The 15,419-nt window shown below is 40.0% G+C and overlaps 1 protein-coding gene across 1 annotated transcript; it reads right to left on the bottom strand.

Annotated features, from left to right (window-relative positions):
• Positions 1-2,350: 2,350 nt before the first annotated feature.
• Positions 2,351-14,191, bottom strand: LOC123026283 (photoreceptor outer segment membrane glycoprotein 2). Its single transcript, XM_044435716.1, has 3 exons — positions 13,578-14,191; positions 6,204-6,450; positions 2,351-2,614 (listed from the first exon to the last, which is right to left on the bottom strand). Exons 1-3 carry the CDS (start codon positions 14,156-14,158, stop codon positions 2,351-2,353), a joined length of 1,092 nt encoding a protein of 363 aa, XP_044291651.1. The 5' UTR covers positions 14,159-14,191.
• Positions 14,192-15,419: the final 1,228 nt, after the last annotated feature.

Genomic DNA, 15,419 nt, shown 5'->3' on the forward strand with positions numbered 1-15,419 from the left:
AGGCAGGCTGATTCAGGTGTCCCCTTTTGAAAATGTAAAGTTGGGATAGTCTAAGGAGGCATGTTTAAATTTAATGCATAACCTGTATCCCTTAATAGTTACATCATTAATTTGTGTAACATTATCCTGAATATATACTCGTGTTTAAGCTAAATGCTTTTCTGCATCAAATGCAGGTCTACTCAGACAAGTCTTATTTGCAAGGATAAGCTAATATGTAGGCTACTGGAAATTTGCAGTGGACTAGAGTGTGCTATTTGCCCATCCTTGGGCTGGATGCATACATTTTTAATATGGTAAGTTAATTCTTTACAAAATGCATATATGAAAGAGAAATCTTCCTTACAGGTGTTGCCCTACAAGCAACTTTCAAGACTGTTCAGTGTGTGACTTATTTCTGCCAAATGTTTGAATCTAAAAGATATGCCTAGACTGTGTCCATTCTATTTTTCTTAAATGTTCACCAAACCTTACTGTGAATCTTGCTATCTGCTCTGCGCCATGCTGGTCTGGCTTAATATTTGGGTTAAGTTATTAATAGGTTTAATTTGCATTTACACAAACAATGGGCTGGCTTCCGTTTTAAGTCTTATAATGCCCTGGGAAGAGATACTACCTGAATGTTGCAAGAAGAATGTGTTCAGTGTATGACATGAATGGAAATACAGAAAAGCTGTTTGAACCATCATCTGGTGAATGGTGTAATACAGATGTGGCTGTGCCATAAAATTTCTTGATTTTTTCACTATTAGAGTGGTGAATAAAGAAAGGAATTTATTTCTTGCTTTATATTTCTTCCAGTTGCCTGGTGCAGTCAAAACTACAAAACAATCTCTGCAAGGCTACAGTAATGTTATTGGAACAAACTGAGTTCATGGGAGAAAATGCAAATACATGTATACTTGAAGGGATTCTGGCAAACAGAATGTTTACAATAAGTGATACTGGCCTTAAAATGTATAAACTGCTGGTTTACATCGGCTGATCTCAAACATGTGCTTATACATTGGGAGAATGCCTCTTGGGGTTTATTACGTACATGCAAACACTGGTGTGTGTCCAATGGTGTTCACCTTACTTCTCCAACCAAGGATGTTAAAGATGTATGGCACCCATCTTCTTAAAACATTGTTTTTCAATTTAAAAGAATGAAAGGGAGATAGTAATATTACTTCAGTATATTCCCATCCTTCAAAATGAATCTATAAATATCTAGAAATATGATAAAATGGGAACTGAAGAGTGATTTCCTCCTCTCCTTTAGTCAAAATAGCCACTGCTTATAAACTTCTATAAAGCCTTAGTGTTTTTATCTGGTACCTAGTTCTGAATTACAGAAAAGTTGCTACTTGTTACCCACAATGTCCACATAATTCAGCGCACCCTAACCCTATATTGTAAGGTGCAGTGTGTTTTCCATTAACAGGATTTCCTTTTGCTCTATCTCATTGCCTTACTCAAAATATAGGCACAATAATTTATCTTTGATTATGACAGTGAGCAATGGACAGAAGTTTACTGTGGATATTTCATGGTTAACCAGTTTCCTGTTGTTTATCATCTCTGTGAGTAGATGGATTTTGTTAGCTTATAAATTCCTTTGGATACTGAGTTAAACCTTGATGGTAATCTATATTCATTTAATAATTTTAGCACCTTTATAAGGATTCCCCTTCCCCAAATTAAAAACTGTAACTGCGTAAAGGCATTTTCCCTTTCCTGAGAAACATGGAGTAATAATGGATCACATTCATACTAGCCTTACCACAATCCATATTTCCTAAAGTGGATTTTGTCATAGCAAGAGGAAGATGATACAACTCCTTTTGGCTGTGGGAGTGGAAAATGATTTTTCCTTAGCTCTGCTCTAAGCAAATAAAATCTCAGCAAAATAGAGTAAAATAAGGATAACTTGTAACCAGACTGAATAAGTGATTAATTATTAATTAATAATCCCATCATTCTGAAGCTCTCTGTTTCCCAGACTTGTTTCTTGTATCAGTGAAGTCTTTTTCTTAGGGTGCACATTTCATTAACAATGGAAATAGGATACAATGGGGGGGGGGAACTTGGAAAAAAACACTAAATTTCATACCATACTCTATTATAAACAAGAGAACAGAGTTATTGGAAAAACTAGGTAATGCTGTAGATTTACTGAAACTCTGATCAATAAGATGAAGTTCTGCCATGCACCAGAAATCCCCATATTTGGTTCAGATAGCAGGATGTAATTTACCAGTGTCACACTTGGAATTCCGGTTTTATTCTTAGGTGGAAAAAAACCAGCTAAATGCACAGTAATGATTGTGGCATCCAGTCATAATAAAGTCTTCTATGCTGCATCCAGTTAAGCTGTGGGGATGCATTTTGTTGAAACATTCTCTGGACTGTGGTTTGCAGTTAGAACATCCATGTTGGGGTCATTCATTCCTGAAACTGTGGATATCTGATTAGCTTTGCCAAGATTTTTAATGATGTTGATGTTGTATTTGGCAGTTTCTACAAAGCTATTCTCAAGTAACCACCCATCTGAATCACAGTGTGGATCACCCAGAAGAAGTACATTCTTCATTGCTGTTTGAAGATAGCGGACCCCAGTAAGCACAGACAGCTAAAGTAAAAAGTGAAGCAAATTAGCATTTGAAATGGTTAACAAATAGATTATTTCTTGTTTTCTGTGTTCCACAATGCAAAATTGAGAATATTGGGATAACAACTGTTCCATCCTGCATTTCCTTGATTTTTGGCATTTACATTACTTGCTTTAAATGCTTTAACTCTGCAACTTAACATAGTGTGTAATCACTGATTTGGCCTTTGCCTTTTGAAATTTCAGGATACATGTGTCAAATAAAGATTTCTAGGTGAAGTGATAATTATGTCATCTTCTAAACTTAAAACTTTCCCACATTCAGGACAACCACACTGATCCTCCCATTTCCCTCTTCTTTTCCTCCTCCAGTCCTTTCCTCCCTATGTGTGTAAGTGTGTTAAACAAAATTACATTACTGGACATTTGGAATCATAATTCAAGGAATTAATCAAAAGAGAACTAATTCTAAGCACTTCTGCCTCACCCCACACCCCCAAACAGAGCTATGTTCTGTTCTCCTTTCTGAGGACATTTCCTGAATGTGTATACTGCAGACCATTTGAGACCTTTAAACGGCAATCCTGTACATGTCTACTTAGAAGCAAGTCCTGTTGAATTCAAGTAAGTGAATATAGGATCAAATATGGTTGGACTGCAGTAGCCCATTTAGCCTGACCATACTGACTCCATCTTACCCAGGTCCAAGAGACAGAAGACTCCCTTTCGCAATTAGTTGCAGGTCTCTGCTAAAAGAACAGGGCATTGTGCTAGCATCACAGTGCAGATGCCCAGGTTGAGGTCATTTCAAAGTCGTGTACCACAACATTGCAAATCTATTGAATAAACTGTCCATGTGCTTAACCATGAGGAATTTCCTGGGATCCTAGACGTGGAGATGAGCCATTAATGGGCAGACAAAAAATGAGATTCTTCTGGAATCTCTACCCAAGCAATGGGGAAGGAACAAAAGGACCGGAAAAGGAAATTTAGGGTCTTTCTCTTCTATCAGAGGTACCACATACAATTCACCTGGGAAGAAGGGCAGCTTGGCCTGGCACCAGGGGAGACTACCAAGGGTTTTTCAGTAGAGGCATCCAGGTGTAAATTTTCCTCAAACAAATTGGGGAAGAACTGACATGGGCAACCAGGAACACCTTACTACAGACATAGAGGGTCTTCATGGAATCGGGTAGACAGCTTGCCCTAAACATGGGTAGGAGTGGACCCTTAATTGATCACAGTGCTGGCAGTTTCAAGGAGTTAAGTAGTTTCTACCCCAATATCAATGGAAAAAGTTAGAAATTATCAATTGGCCAGGCAAGTTTGGATTATGATCATGACATTGCACTTTTATCCCACCTTTGTGCCTCTTACAAGAAATCCAAGGCAGATTACACATTTCCACTTCATTTTATCCGCAACAATCTTATCAGGTAGGTTAGGATGAGAGTGACTGGCTGGCCCAACCTAATGAGCTTCAGTCCAGATCTCCCAGGTCCCCAGTCCAACAGCCTAATCACACCACATTGCTTTTATTCCTGTGGTAACTTCTCCAACACCTGCTTATCTTTATGTTAAGGGGGATTCTGGCCTAGAGCTATTCAGTCACAATCCCAAAGAGATCAGCCTTGCACCATTGGCTTCTCAACCAAGGACACAGGCCAGATGTCTGAACCTGCAGTTCCTCTCATATGGAACATGATTACCATCGTAACAGCACTTTATCAGTAGGGAAAGCTAACTTGTCTCATAACTGCTTATAATGGATTTACAGCCCAATCCCATGGGTTGTGCCCTTAATGTTTGTAAACCCCTAAACTTGCAGGATTACAAGCATCTGTGCAGCACAAGAATTATAGCAGAGATGATCCTGCCTTGCATTTTTACAATCCATTTAGCTGGAGCATTCTAGAGGGGGAGGAAAGGAAGCTGAAGGGGGCCTCAAAGCAGCTCATGTCCTGGCCTCTCCAGTTTCTTCTCCCCACCCTGACCACTGAAACACTCCCTTTTATTCCTCTCTATGGTTGCATTTCCAATCTGGAGAGGCTGCTGTATTGTGGGGAGAGAGAAAGCGGGTGTCCTAGTTCTGAGGTCAGAGCTCTATCCAAGGTTGGAGCTGAACAACATTACCATTTAGCCTCCTGAATATCAAGGCACCATAGGATTGCTTTGTTAAATATGTTAATATTGAATTGTTAGCTGCTTTTAAAATGTATGGGCTTTTAAATGTATAGTCTTTTAATCTGTTCTAGCCCTCCATTTTTCCAAGGCTTCTGCTTAAAGATTGTGAAATTGAGAGTAGCTCTTACCACAATTTTCTCCAAGGGTTTACTTTCTCTGCCTTTCTATATGTTCCATTGCACAACCACAAAGTGGCACTGTGATATAGCAGACTGACAAAAATATACAATACAAATTTTGCAGTGTTTTATACTGTGTTACCCTTTTACTGGCTCATTTTTAAAAGCCTCAGAAAATCAAGAGAGAGGCCTTGGAGGATGACAAGATCTTGTAAAGTGGCTGCAAATTATGATAGATGAAGAATTGCAGCAGCACAATAAATGCCTCCTGTTGGGATTCCTTTGTTTAATTTGTCCATTTTTACTTTTGTAATATACAGGATATTTTCTCCCTGTCATATTGAGATTCCCTGGAGTTATAAACAAACTGATGACAATGCAATGTATTATTTACTTAGTAATCTCCCTGGCTTGGTATAGCTTCACAATGAGGATAGTGAAGGGTACTATTGCAGATATTTTTGGATGCCCCAGTCTCAAAAGGTCACTGTTACTGGTTAGTACCATCAGGCATAAGAAGCTTTGATTAGTCACAGTCTTGTGCTTTGCCCTACATAAAAGAAGATGATGAAAGGAGGTGGCCTGTTCTAAGAACGGCAAGCTTCCTTTTTTCAGAGAACAAGCTGCTTCTCCCTGCTCCCCTCCCCACACTGCGAAGTATTGGGAATAATTGGTGGTGATGTCTTTCAAAAGACTGTCTAGCTTCATTAAACAGGAGGGGCAGCACTCATAATTTGATCACAACTGTTTCTTAGCTGCATTGCACATTTTCAGAAGTGCATCTTAAGAGATAAAGGTTCAGACCTGATTCCCTTGTTTCTCCTATAAAGTAGGGGGTTGGATTCAATATAACCAATTCCATTAAAAAAACCTCGTTCAGGACAATAGTCATATACCTAGCAGTGCTCTTCCCTTTATACACATTTCTCAAAAACTGTTTTTCAAAAATACTGTTCATTTATCATCATGTCATTTTCATGTGGACCTTCTCTACACAGAAGGCAATTTACAGTTTTATCCTAAAGCTGTAATCCTAAACATACACATGTGAATGTAAGAACAGATTCATACAAGTACTATTGTCAGGTGGAGAGAACAGGAAGTTTCTATTTTAATCCTGCTTCTGGAATGTGTAGAGCGAGAATATCAACATGAACATGCAGTCCATGGGCATGAATGCACCCCCAGACATCTTTCTTGGCATCTGCCAGGGTACCCTAATCCCGCTGATTTTTAATTAACAGGCTGCTTCATCTTCTGACTCATAGATTTGTAAGAAACTCTAAAAATCTCACAGCAATATTTACCTCAAACAACCAGACGATGAGCACAGTGATGCCAATGGATCTCATGATGTCAGTGTAATAATCCAAGAGGGCTTCCCTGCATCCTTTCATCCAAATATTAAGCTCTTCTGTCAGAAAGTCATAATTGTAGTGAGCTGTATTGTTGGTGAGCTGGTATTGGATACAGGGTCGAGGCGAGGTTGGATTGCAACAGCTGAAGGGGACACCATCCACCAAGAACTTCCCATCAATGTTACTCTTTAGACGGCTGCAACAAGATGAAACAATATGGGCATCATGTAAGAGCTGTTAATGACTTGGCACTTTTGTAGAGATATTGGTGACTAAGTCTGGAAAGCCATTTCCTCATTTTTTGTATCTTATAAAGGTTCCTAAAACAAATTCTGTATGCATTCATGAGCCCCATTTTTTTATCCTGCAGAGAAGCTGCATGATGCATTTAGAGGGCCTTCTTGATCCTTGCCCACTTTTTATACTGTGAGTTGTTGGAGAGGTATTCCCAGATGCCAGTAACTGGAGTATGCCACATGTTTTGTTGCATGCTTATCCCAAAACAGCTCAAAAATAACACTGCCTGGTGAAGAAGGAACAACAAATTTGTATTAATTGCCCTTTTAAAGCTACTTTGTTATGGCACTAGGGAAACTATTCTCTCATTCAGATCTCCATCTCTAATATAGGTATATCGATATTAACAACCTTACTAAGTTATAGGACTACAGTGAATTAGTATTTGCTCTTCAGAAGGCCAGATACTGAAGATGAAACTCAAATACTTTGGCCTCCTAATGAGAAGGAACAACTCACTGGGGAAGACCCTGATGCTGGGAATTGAGGGCAAAAGGAACAAAAGGAAGGGGACGCAGAGAATGAGGTGGCTGGATGGAATCCCTTGGGGCAGTGGGTGTGGTTTTGGTGGACTCCAGGGGATTGTGGAGGACAGGAGAGCCTGGAGGAATGTTGTCCACGGGGTCGTGATGGGTCAGACACGACTTTGCGACGAAACAACAAAAAAAGCACATTTTGAATACTTGAAAGCACTATATAAAGAGTGCTGGTGATGATGATGATGATGATGTATATGCATTCTAATTGCCACATTCAATCCAATATTTCACAGATTAAAACAGGCACTCCTATTTATGAGCAGGGAAGAATTTAGCAGCTAAGTAGCAGGCCCATGGACGAGCTAACCAGTATAGTGCAGACTCAGGTTCTTTGTCCAGGGATTTAACCCGGCGCTTTACTGAGGCTTCTACTTCAATTTTTTTGTGGAGCTTTAGACTTGGAGTGTCGTTCTCGTGGGGTGCATTTTTTCTTTCCGGGATTTTCCTCTGCCTTTTGACATGATTCATTACGCAACACAAGGAGGCGCTGTGGTAAAGAGCGGAACAGAGAATTTTTACTAGGCTTCTGTAGCGAACAAAGGCAGCGTTTCCTCTCTCCAAAAATAACACTGGTGAAAAAGATGGTAGAGACCCTGGCGGATGATGAGGGTAAGAAAAGTTCCCGCGGATTTCCTTGAGTGATGCCTGGTGAGCGCGCAAGAAATGCTTCGTGTGGAGAAGCCTTCAAAAGTACACAGGCAGGAAGTGGACACTAAAAGTGCATGCAGACGGACAGCACCCGATAACAAAGGTAGGTGAGGCAAGACACGAGCTACAGCGAGCCAAAGCTGTCTTACATTTGTACCATTAAAAGGGCATTGATCCCATTTTAGAGCTGAGTAATGCGAAAGGACACTAATTAGCCTCCAAGCCAAAGATCAGTAGGTGGCAGAGAGGCATGAAGGAAAGATAGCATTTAAGTAATAATAGCATGGTTCTAAGTAAATGAAGAGTGCTTTCCTTTCCCCACCTAACCACATGTCTCTTAGCAAAGAAATATGCTCGTGGTTTCTTCTCTTTCTCTACTTCCTCCTCATGTAAATGTGCCTTTTTCTATTTTTTTTTAAATCACAGCAAGTGAAAAGGTACATTTTAACACATACATGTTTCACTGATTGGATAAATCGAAAAATAGAATATGCGGAAAGCTGAACCTTTGCAGAAATGCCTGCCCTTCATTTTTTTTTCCAGTGCCAATGATCTAGAACATTTAGAACAGCCTTTCCCTACATGAGTTTCTTTAGATGTCTGGGACTACAGTTCTGATTATCCACAACCATTTGTCATGCTTGCTGAAGTTGATGGAACCTTGAATCCAAGACATCCAGAGGACCTTGTTTGGAAAGACTGAAATGGACTTCATGGAGAGGGCGCAGGGCCATGCGCATTGGCAGTGGGTCACATCCTTCTGCACTGTGGGGGGGGGGGGGGGGCGGGGCGGTCTACATTTAGAGCTCTGAACTGTGTGGAGAATAACCGTATAGCAGCGCCCCAGCACATTGCCAGAGAGGAGGCTACTGAGGAAGGGATAGGGACAGGGCAGTGGAGGCAGTGCCAGGGAGGTCAGCCTCATTTTCTCTCTCATGCCATCGTAATCTCTTGTTTGGAGAATGCCTGAAATTGCAATGTATCAAATATATGTTCAGTCGTAAGGTTCCTATTAAAATATGCATAAAAATGAATTTTAAAAATACTATTTGCATATAAAAGGTGGGACTGGTAGACTAGGCCTATACCTTTGCTTGACTCAATTTTGACCTTTGCGTAATAATGCTTGACCTTTGCGTAATAATGTCAAAAACTATCATTATTGATCACATCACCATAAAATTAGCATACAATGTATTACTGTACAATGCCATACATAAAAGTAATACAGAGGGTTATGCTTTTAATTAAAGCTTAAGTCAACAGTTTCTTCATGTTTCTTCTATGGACTGGGTTTAAAAGAGTGCTGGGTGTAAAAAACAAACACACACAGATACTAGTAAGTTGTTGGATGTCAAATGAGGCTCTGAAAAGCTAGACTGACCTGGATTAAGTTGACACAGCTAAGAGAACTGGTTGTCAAGGAGTGGTTGCTTTACATTGTACCTGCACTACAAATACAGCCAGAACTTTATTATGTATTCACCTTACTAAGGTTATTTTAATATATTTTAATTGTTTAGTTTTATGTCCCTGTTTATTTTATTTTATATTATTTGGTATTATTTTGCCTTATTTTGGGAGGGTTGGTTTATAGTGTGATGTTATGATTGAAATATTCTGTTCTTAATTGCTGTTAAAATGTTGTTTTACTATATTGTGAGCCACACAGAAAGCCTATGGCTAATGGGATGGCATACAAGGTAAATAAAACAGACAAACAAACAAGTCTTGGAGAACACCATAATACAAACTACAAGAGGTTTGATAAAGTATAAATCATATGCAAATCCAATGAGACCTGCTAAAGAGAAATAAAACACTCTTTCATTCTCAGGTTATTAAAAAAATTCCTTAAGGGAAGCCATTTTGAATGTATATTTTAAAAGGAAGCTGCAAAGATGGGATTCTGTTGCAAAATAAAACACACATGGCATGACAGTCATACTGAATATTGCCAACAGATGCAAGTAATCAAATGCGGTTACAATAGACTAAGTTCCTTTCTTATGCATTTGCTCTTTATTTTGTCAGTCACTCAAACCAAATAAAGAAGCTGAAGTAAGAAAAGCTGAAGTGATGTAACATTATCAATTAAGAAGAAACATTTATCTTTATTCCTGGTAGTATTAAAATTATAATGAAGAGCACTTGATGAAATCTACAGGTCATACATAATGTTCCCAATTTTAGCAAAATCATTCTTCCCCACCTCTGGCCCATAGTCATCGATACAGTAAGAAAGGAGGGTATTGCAAAAGATAAGGGAACCTCCCTTGTGTCCTTTAACTCAAGTACTAATTGATGAACAGGTATGTAGAGTCGCATTACTGCAGAGTGTGCCGTGTTACCCTAGGGGAACTTCGTCCTTCATACTATCCTTCCAAGTAGTAATTGACTCTCTGTATATTTTGCCAAATATCAGGAATGGATGTATGACAAAATGGCCATCTGTGTGCTATAGGATCAGTTTCTATGTGATAAGTTTCTGACATGGTTTTAATATCTCACCAAGGAAATCAGAAAGTATTATTGCTAGTAACCCTTGTCCTTCTGTTGGAATGGCTTGACGTTTTCTTGCGATACTCACATTTGTTCAATCTCTGAAATGTTTTATTTTTAACTATTATCCTACTTTCTGGCTTAAGGAATCCCCTGAAATGATTCACTAATAACTGAGTAACCAAAGTTTTTCATCATATGTTGTGGGCCTCTGTGAGAGGCTGCCACTGGCAAGCAGTTGCTAGAATGGACACCAGCATCCCCCTGAGCTCTGAAGGCTATAACAGGTGAAGTGCTAACTGGGCATTGCCATTAGTTGAATTGCTTGGAAGGGCTGTCAAAAGACAAAACAATTTTTATGTAGATTTCAGCATCTCTAGTAGTTACATCACAAGCTTTTGCTGGCTCACATAACCAGTACTTGGTCTGTCATTTATATTGCCTGCCTTCTGGTTTCGGAGGAAGGGAGTGCTGTTAATCATGCCACCCAATCTTGCTTTATTGCCATTCTTAATGGGAGAAGGGAGAATTCAGTGAAGCATCCTGAGTACTCATTTTGAGATTGCATTTTAATTGACTTGGCTACACAATGCTTTACATGTTTATGGTGGTTCTGAAGTACATGGTTATTGCAAAAATCTGATTGATTTTGTCTTTCTGGTGAGTTTTTAAGTCCTATAGATAATGTTGACAAGGGTGGAAATAAAATGATATATGTGTGGAGAATTAGATGGATGTTTATTTTTCATACAAAGTTAATGTCATATCTATTCACTCCTAAGCCCCACTGAGTTCAGTGTAAGTGACTACAGGATTGCAGCCTTAAGGAGACTAACACTAATTCTAAACAGTTTCTCTTCTTTTGCATATTTTTAATTGCTTATATATTACATTTATATTCTGCCATTTGTAAACCCAGAGCAGTTTATAGGGGGTTTAGGTGATGTTCCATCCAAGTTTTGAGCGATGAGACAGGCTATACAGTCTGACTGTGAAGGGAGGGCATGAGAGCTCCTTTTTTACACTTTGACAGATGTGTGTTATATGAGTATAGGGAATTGCTTTTTCTCAACTCAGATTATGTCTCCATCTAGTCCACTGGCCAGTATGGTCCTCTCTGACTTGCAGGGGTTCTTGGAGTGGCAGAAAGAAAATGTGTAGACTGTTCACCATGTGTAAGCTCCAGGCCTAGCATTGTGACCACGATATGTCCCTCCATCCGATTGCTACTCCTGAAGGAATGTGGCCCTTGAACCTGGCACCTGAACCTGGCACATTGTAAAGCATGTGCTTTAGTGCCAAGCAATGGCCCCTTTCCACTCCTGTTTTAATTGCTGTGAGGCAGCCTTGGGCCATTTTCAGACAGGTTTTTCCCCAGACAGCTCTGTAGTCAAGGGATTAAGAGAAAATAAATTGAAGAAGCATGATAACTGAACTGAAACATCTTTTCCTATTAATCTAATTATTTTTCCTTTTGCTCTTTCCTTTTCATAGCATTTTCTTGTCATCCCCCACCCTACCTCACCACCATCACAACTGCTCAATATAGTTATATTATCTCTGATTTCTCTCTATTCAGAGAAACCATCTATTGTATTTTTAACAATGCAATGAATGTAAGGTTGTATGTTTTGGCTTATATGCCAATTACACCAAAATCCTTTTTTACCTTCAGAGTGATTTCTAATTATCATGTTAGAATGGTTGGTTGAACTGACTGATTTTCAATCCATATACATTGGACATTTGCTTTTTTGTAAGGAAAGAGCTGTTGTTGCTACACTGCATTTATATCTCAGCTTTTCCCCTGTTGTGAGAAACTTGAAGTGGCTTAAAGAGTCCTCTTACTCCACTTAATCTTCGCAAAAACAACCCAGTGAGCTGGATTAGGCTAAGTGGGTGTAACTGACCCAAAGTCACCCAGTAGCTTCATGACTGAGTGGGGCCAAAAACCTGGATCTCTCCTGTCCCCAGTCCAACTCTCTAACTACCACACCACACTGGCTCTTCACAAATAGGTATACAATAGAATCAAGAGAAAAGGGCTGCTATAGCAAGTTGTGGCTCACTATTGCAACTTAGAGTAATGCATCAACATTGTTAGACAACCTAAAATGCATTGGGGTACAATTGTATTGCCTCCCAATATTGTCGGGGAAGTTCCATTGAATTATTTAGTCCTTCTGCCCTGCCCCCTTCATAGTCCACATGGAAGAGCTGTACTGGCTGCAACTCCAGGGTTGGACATAGGCTTCATAGGGAAGGAAGAGGGGCATGCCAGGGAAGAGGGAGGAGAGGAGGTTAAGATCAATGGCTTACACATGTATCCAGACAGCCTCCCAGCCCCTTTCCACCTCCCCACTTTGTGGACCTTCATCTAGATGACTGAAAATGGTTGTATGGATGCAATCAAGGGTGCAAGGTATGGCAACAGTAAAGACTGAGTTTGGAGGCATATGTGCACCAAGATTTGAGTTGCACCCTCTCTGTAGCAGGAGTAACAGTAGTGGCAGAAAAACTGCTGATCCAGCAAAGGCATCAGCATCAAATATAGTACAGCAGCAATGAAAGCAAGGGGCAACAATGTCAGTGGAAGTAGGTGGTGGAGAACTGGAAATCACTCATCTGTATATTAGCATGATGGTTTTTGAACCACCAGAGCTAACAGTGTGAAGAGAAAATTGCATGTATAATGTATTTGTAAGCCGCCCCGAGGTTTTGAGCGTGTTGTAAGCCGCCCCGAGGTTTCGGCAAGGGGCGGCATAGAAATGTTATAATAATAATAATAATAATAATAATAATAATAATAATTATCAATGGTTGGACATGGATTTTCATTGAACTGTGAGTGGTTGTTGTAATGTGGATTATCATGTTATATAACCACATGATCCATGGAAATTCATTCAGACAACACAATAACACAAGTTTCAACAATAACCCATACTGAACAACAATAACCCATACATTAACTCAGTCCATGAGGTTAGGTTAGGCTGAGAGTCTGCAGCTGGCCCAAAGTCACCATAAGCTTCATGGTGGAGCAAGGATTAGAATGTGGATCTTTCAGGTCCCCAGTCCAACACTATAATTGCCACATTATATCTCAGTGTACTCTGCTCTTTCAACCATTCCTCATAGGGCATGGTTTCTGGACCCCTCACTGTTCTGATTGCCCTTCTCAGACACATGCCAGAGTTTGAGTGCACTTCTGAAAATGAGTCTAACTTTAGTCTAACTTCTAGTCTAATCTGGTTACCTTCTCTCATTGACTTACTCAGTGCAAATGTATTACACAAGAGGTCGGAATCCAAAAATATTCCACATTCGTACTTACTCTTGAACATCCTTTGAAGCCATATCCAGGTAGCGAACTGATACCCACTGAATTTCAAACCAATCCCTGAAACCATTGTTCCCACAGCACTGGAACCTGATTTGTAATGTGTCTATAGTTCTCTTTAAAAAGCACCTTCCAGGGATGTCCGTGTCTTTGTAGAACTTCATAGCCTCTCTTAATCCCAGGTAAAGAGATTCCTCCAACTCATTTCTCGTGGTATAACACATGACAGCACCCACCAAGATGCAGAAGGTGAAACAGAATGTGCATACAATATAAGGGAGCATAACCAGCTTCCATCGATTAAATTTATTGGAGTCTGTGCAGTCATAGCAGATTTTACCACCAAGAAAGTTGATGATGCATGCTACGACCCCTACAGAAATTAGCATGTTGGGGACAGAGTTAATATTCCCTTTGGCCATCAACTCGCTGCGCTTCCTGATTTCTATCTTCAGGAAGAGTCCCAGGCTGAACAGAATTGCACCAGATACCACAGAAATCCAGTTGAGGAGCCACAGAATTTGAGCCAATTTGTCTCTCTTTGTTTTGGTGAATTTTACTTTAAGGACAGCCATGGTCACTCCAGCATTAGGAAAAGAAACGTTGCTTAGGAAAATCTCCTAATCAGATTATCAGTGTGTGCCCAGAGTGGAAAAAGCATGCAGTAGAACTCTGTGAAAGAGAGAGAGAAAGAGAGAGAGAGAGAGAGATTACTACCTTTCCTTCTGTGTATTTATGTAACAGGCATTATAGGATCCTGGATAGGCCCTTAACATGCTATCAACAATCAGCAAGAACAAAAATAAAGTATTCCAGCTTTCTAACATGAAATTTGACTCTATTACTATGTACCCCTATATGTTTCATGTATGAATAGATGTTCCTTTTTTTTTTTTTGGTAAGTCATCCAGAGACTCTGGTATTGGATGGCATATAAAAACCATCCTGAAGGCCAAAGCAGAGAAGAAATTTTGGAAAATTTCATGGGTTGTGAACAACCTACAACCAGTAACTTTACACTGAATGTATACTAGTCATCCATGGTATACAGTGTGTGATCCATACTGTGTCAACTGACACTGTGGTACGTTAGGAGTCCTGCACCAATAAATCTTTTCATTTCATTTTGCAATAACATCAATCATAAGCCCCAATGGAACAGACTTGATATAGAGCCAGTGTATTTCATTGGTTTTGCTGGGACTGAGCTGCAATGAACTGTAGGTGGACTGGATCCTAGATGTAGTCTGATGTGCTTTATTTGCAGAGCAAACTGTTGAAATTGGTAAACTGATACTTGCATGTGGTGCTAACACCAGGCCATCTCAAGCCACGCTATTCCTCACTTAAGAGAGGATCCATAGCCAATAAAAGAGGTTCTGGAACACTACCAAATGCACTTAGGAAGGGAAAAAGCCATGAGTCTTGACACCCTCCAGTCAACTGCTGTACTGGGTTTAGACTGTAAGTTTTTGGTTCTCTGCTAGAGTCCAACAGCAGAGCGGAGTGCAGGCCACCCCCCACCCCACCACAGCAGAGGCCCCCGCTGTGAAAGAAAATCAAAGATGTGTTTGATGAAAAATGTGCTAGAAAATTTTTCTAGCAACTGCCAAAAGCATGACTCAGCAGCTGCAATGCATGTGAGCGAGTATCCTGGGTACTGTATGGGGTGCCTGACTGCATGCATACATTCAGTGTCCATGCATTGGCTATGAGATGGTTTCTCACTCAGATACTTAATCTGCAATCCTCTATACACTTACCCAGGAATAAGTCCAATTGAGCTCAACAGGGCAGAGGAGTGTACTGTTAACCTTTACAGCAAGGCTTCCCAAC

The sequence above is a fragment of the Varanus komodoensis genome, unplaced genomic scaffold, assembly GCF_004798865.1.
Source record: "Varanus komodoensis strain SLA01 unplaced genomic scaffold, ASM479886v1 scaffold3, whole genome shotgun sequence".
Taxonomy (NCBI): domain Eukaryota; kingdom Metazoa; phylum Chordata; class Lepidosauria; order Squamata; family Varanidae; genus Varanus; species Varanus komodoensis.

Bases quoted from the DNA above. Each gene is read 5' to 3' on its own strand.
- LOC123026283 (XM_044435716.1), bottom strand. From the start codon at position 14,158: ATGGCTGTCCTTAAAGTAAAATTCACCAAAACAAAGAGAGACAAATTG. The intron at 6,451-13,577 runs GTAAGTACGAAT...ATCTTGTTGCAG, and splicing joins GCTTCAAAGGATGTTCAAGA to CCGTCTAAAGAGTAACATTG. The intron at 2,615-6,203 runs GTAAATATTGCT...TTTTTACTTTAG, and splicing joins TCATCGTCTGGTTGTTTGAG to CTGTCTGTGCTTACTGGGGT.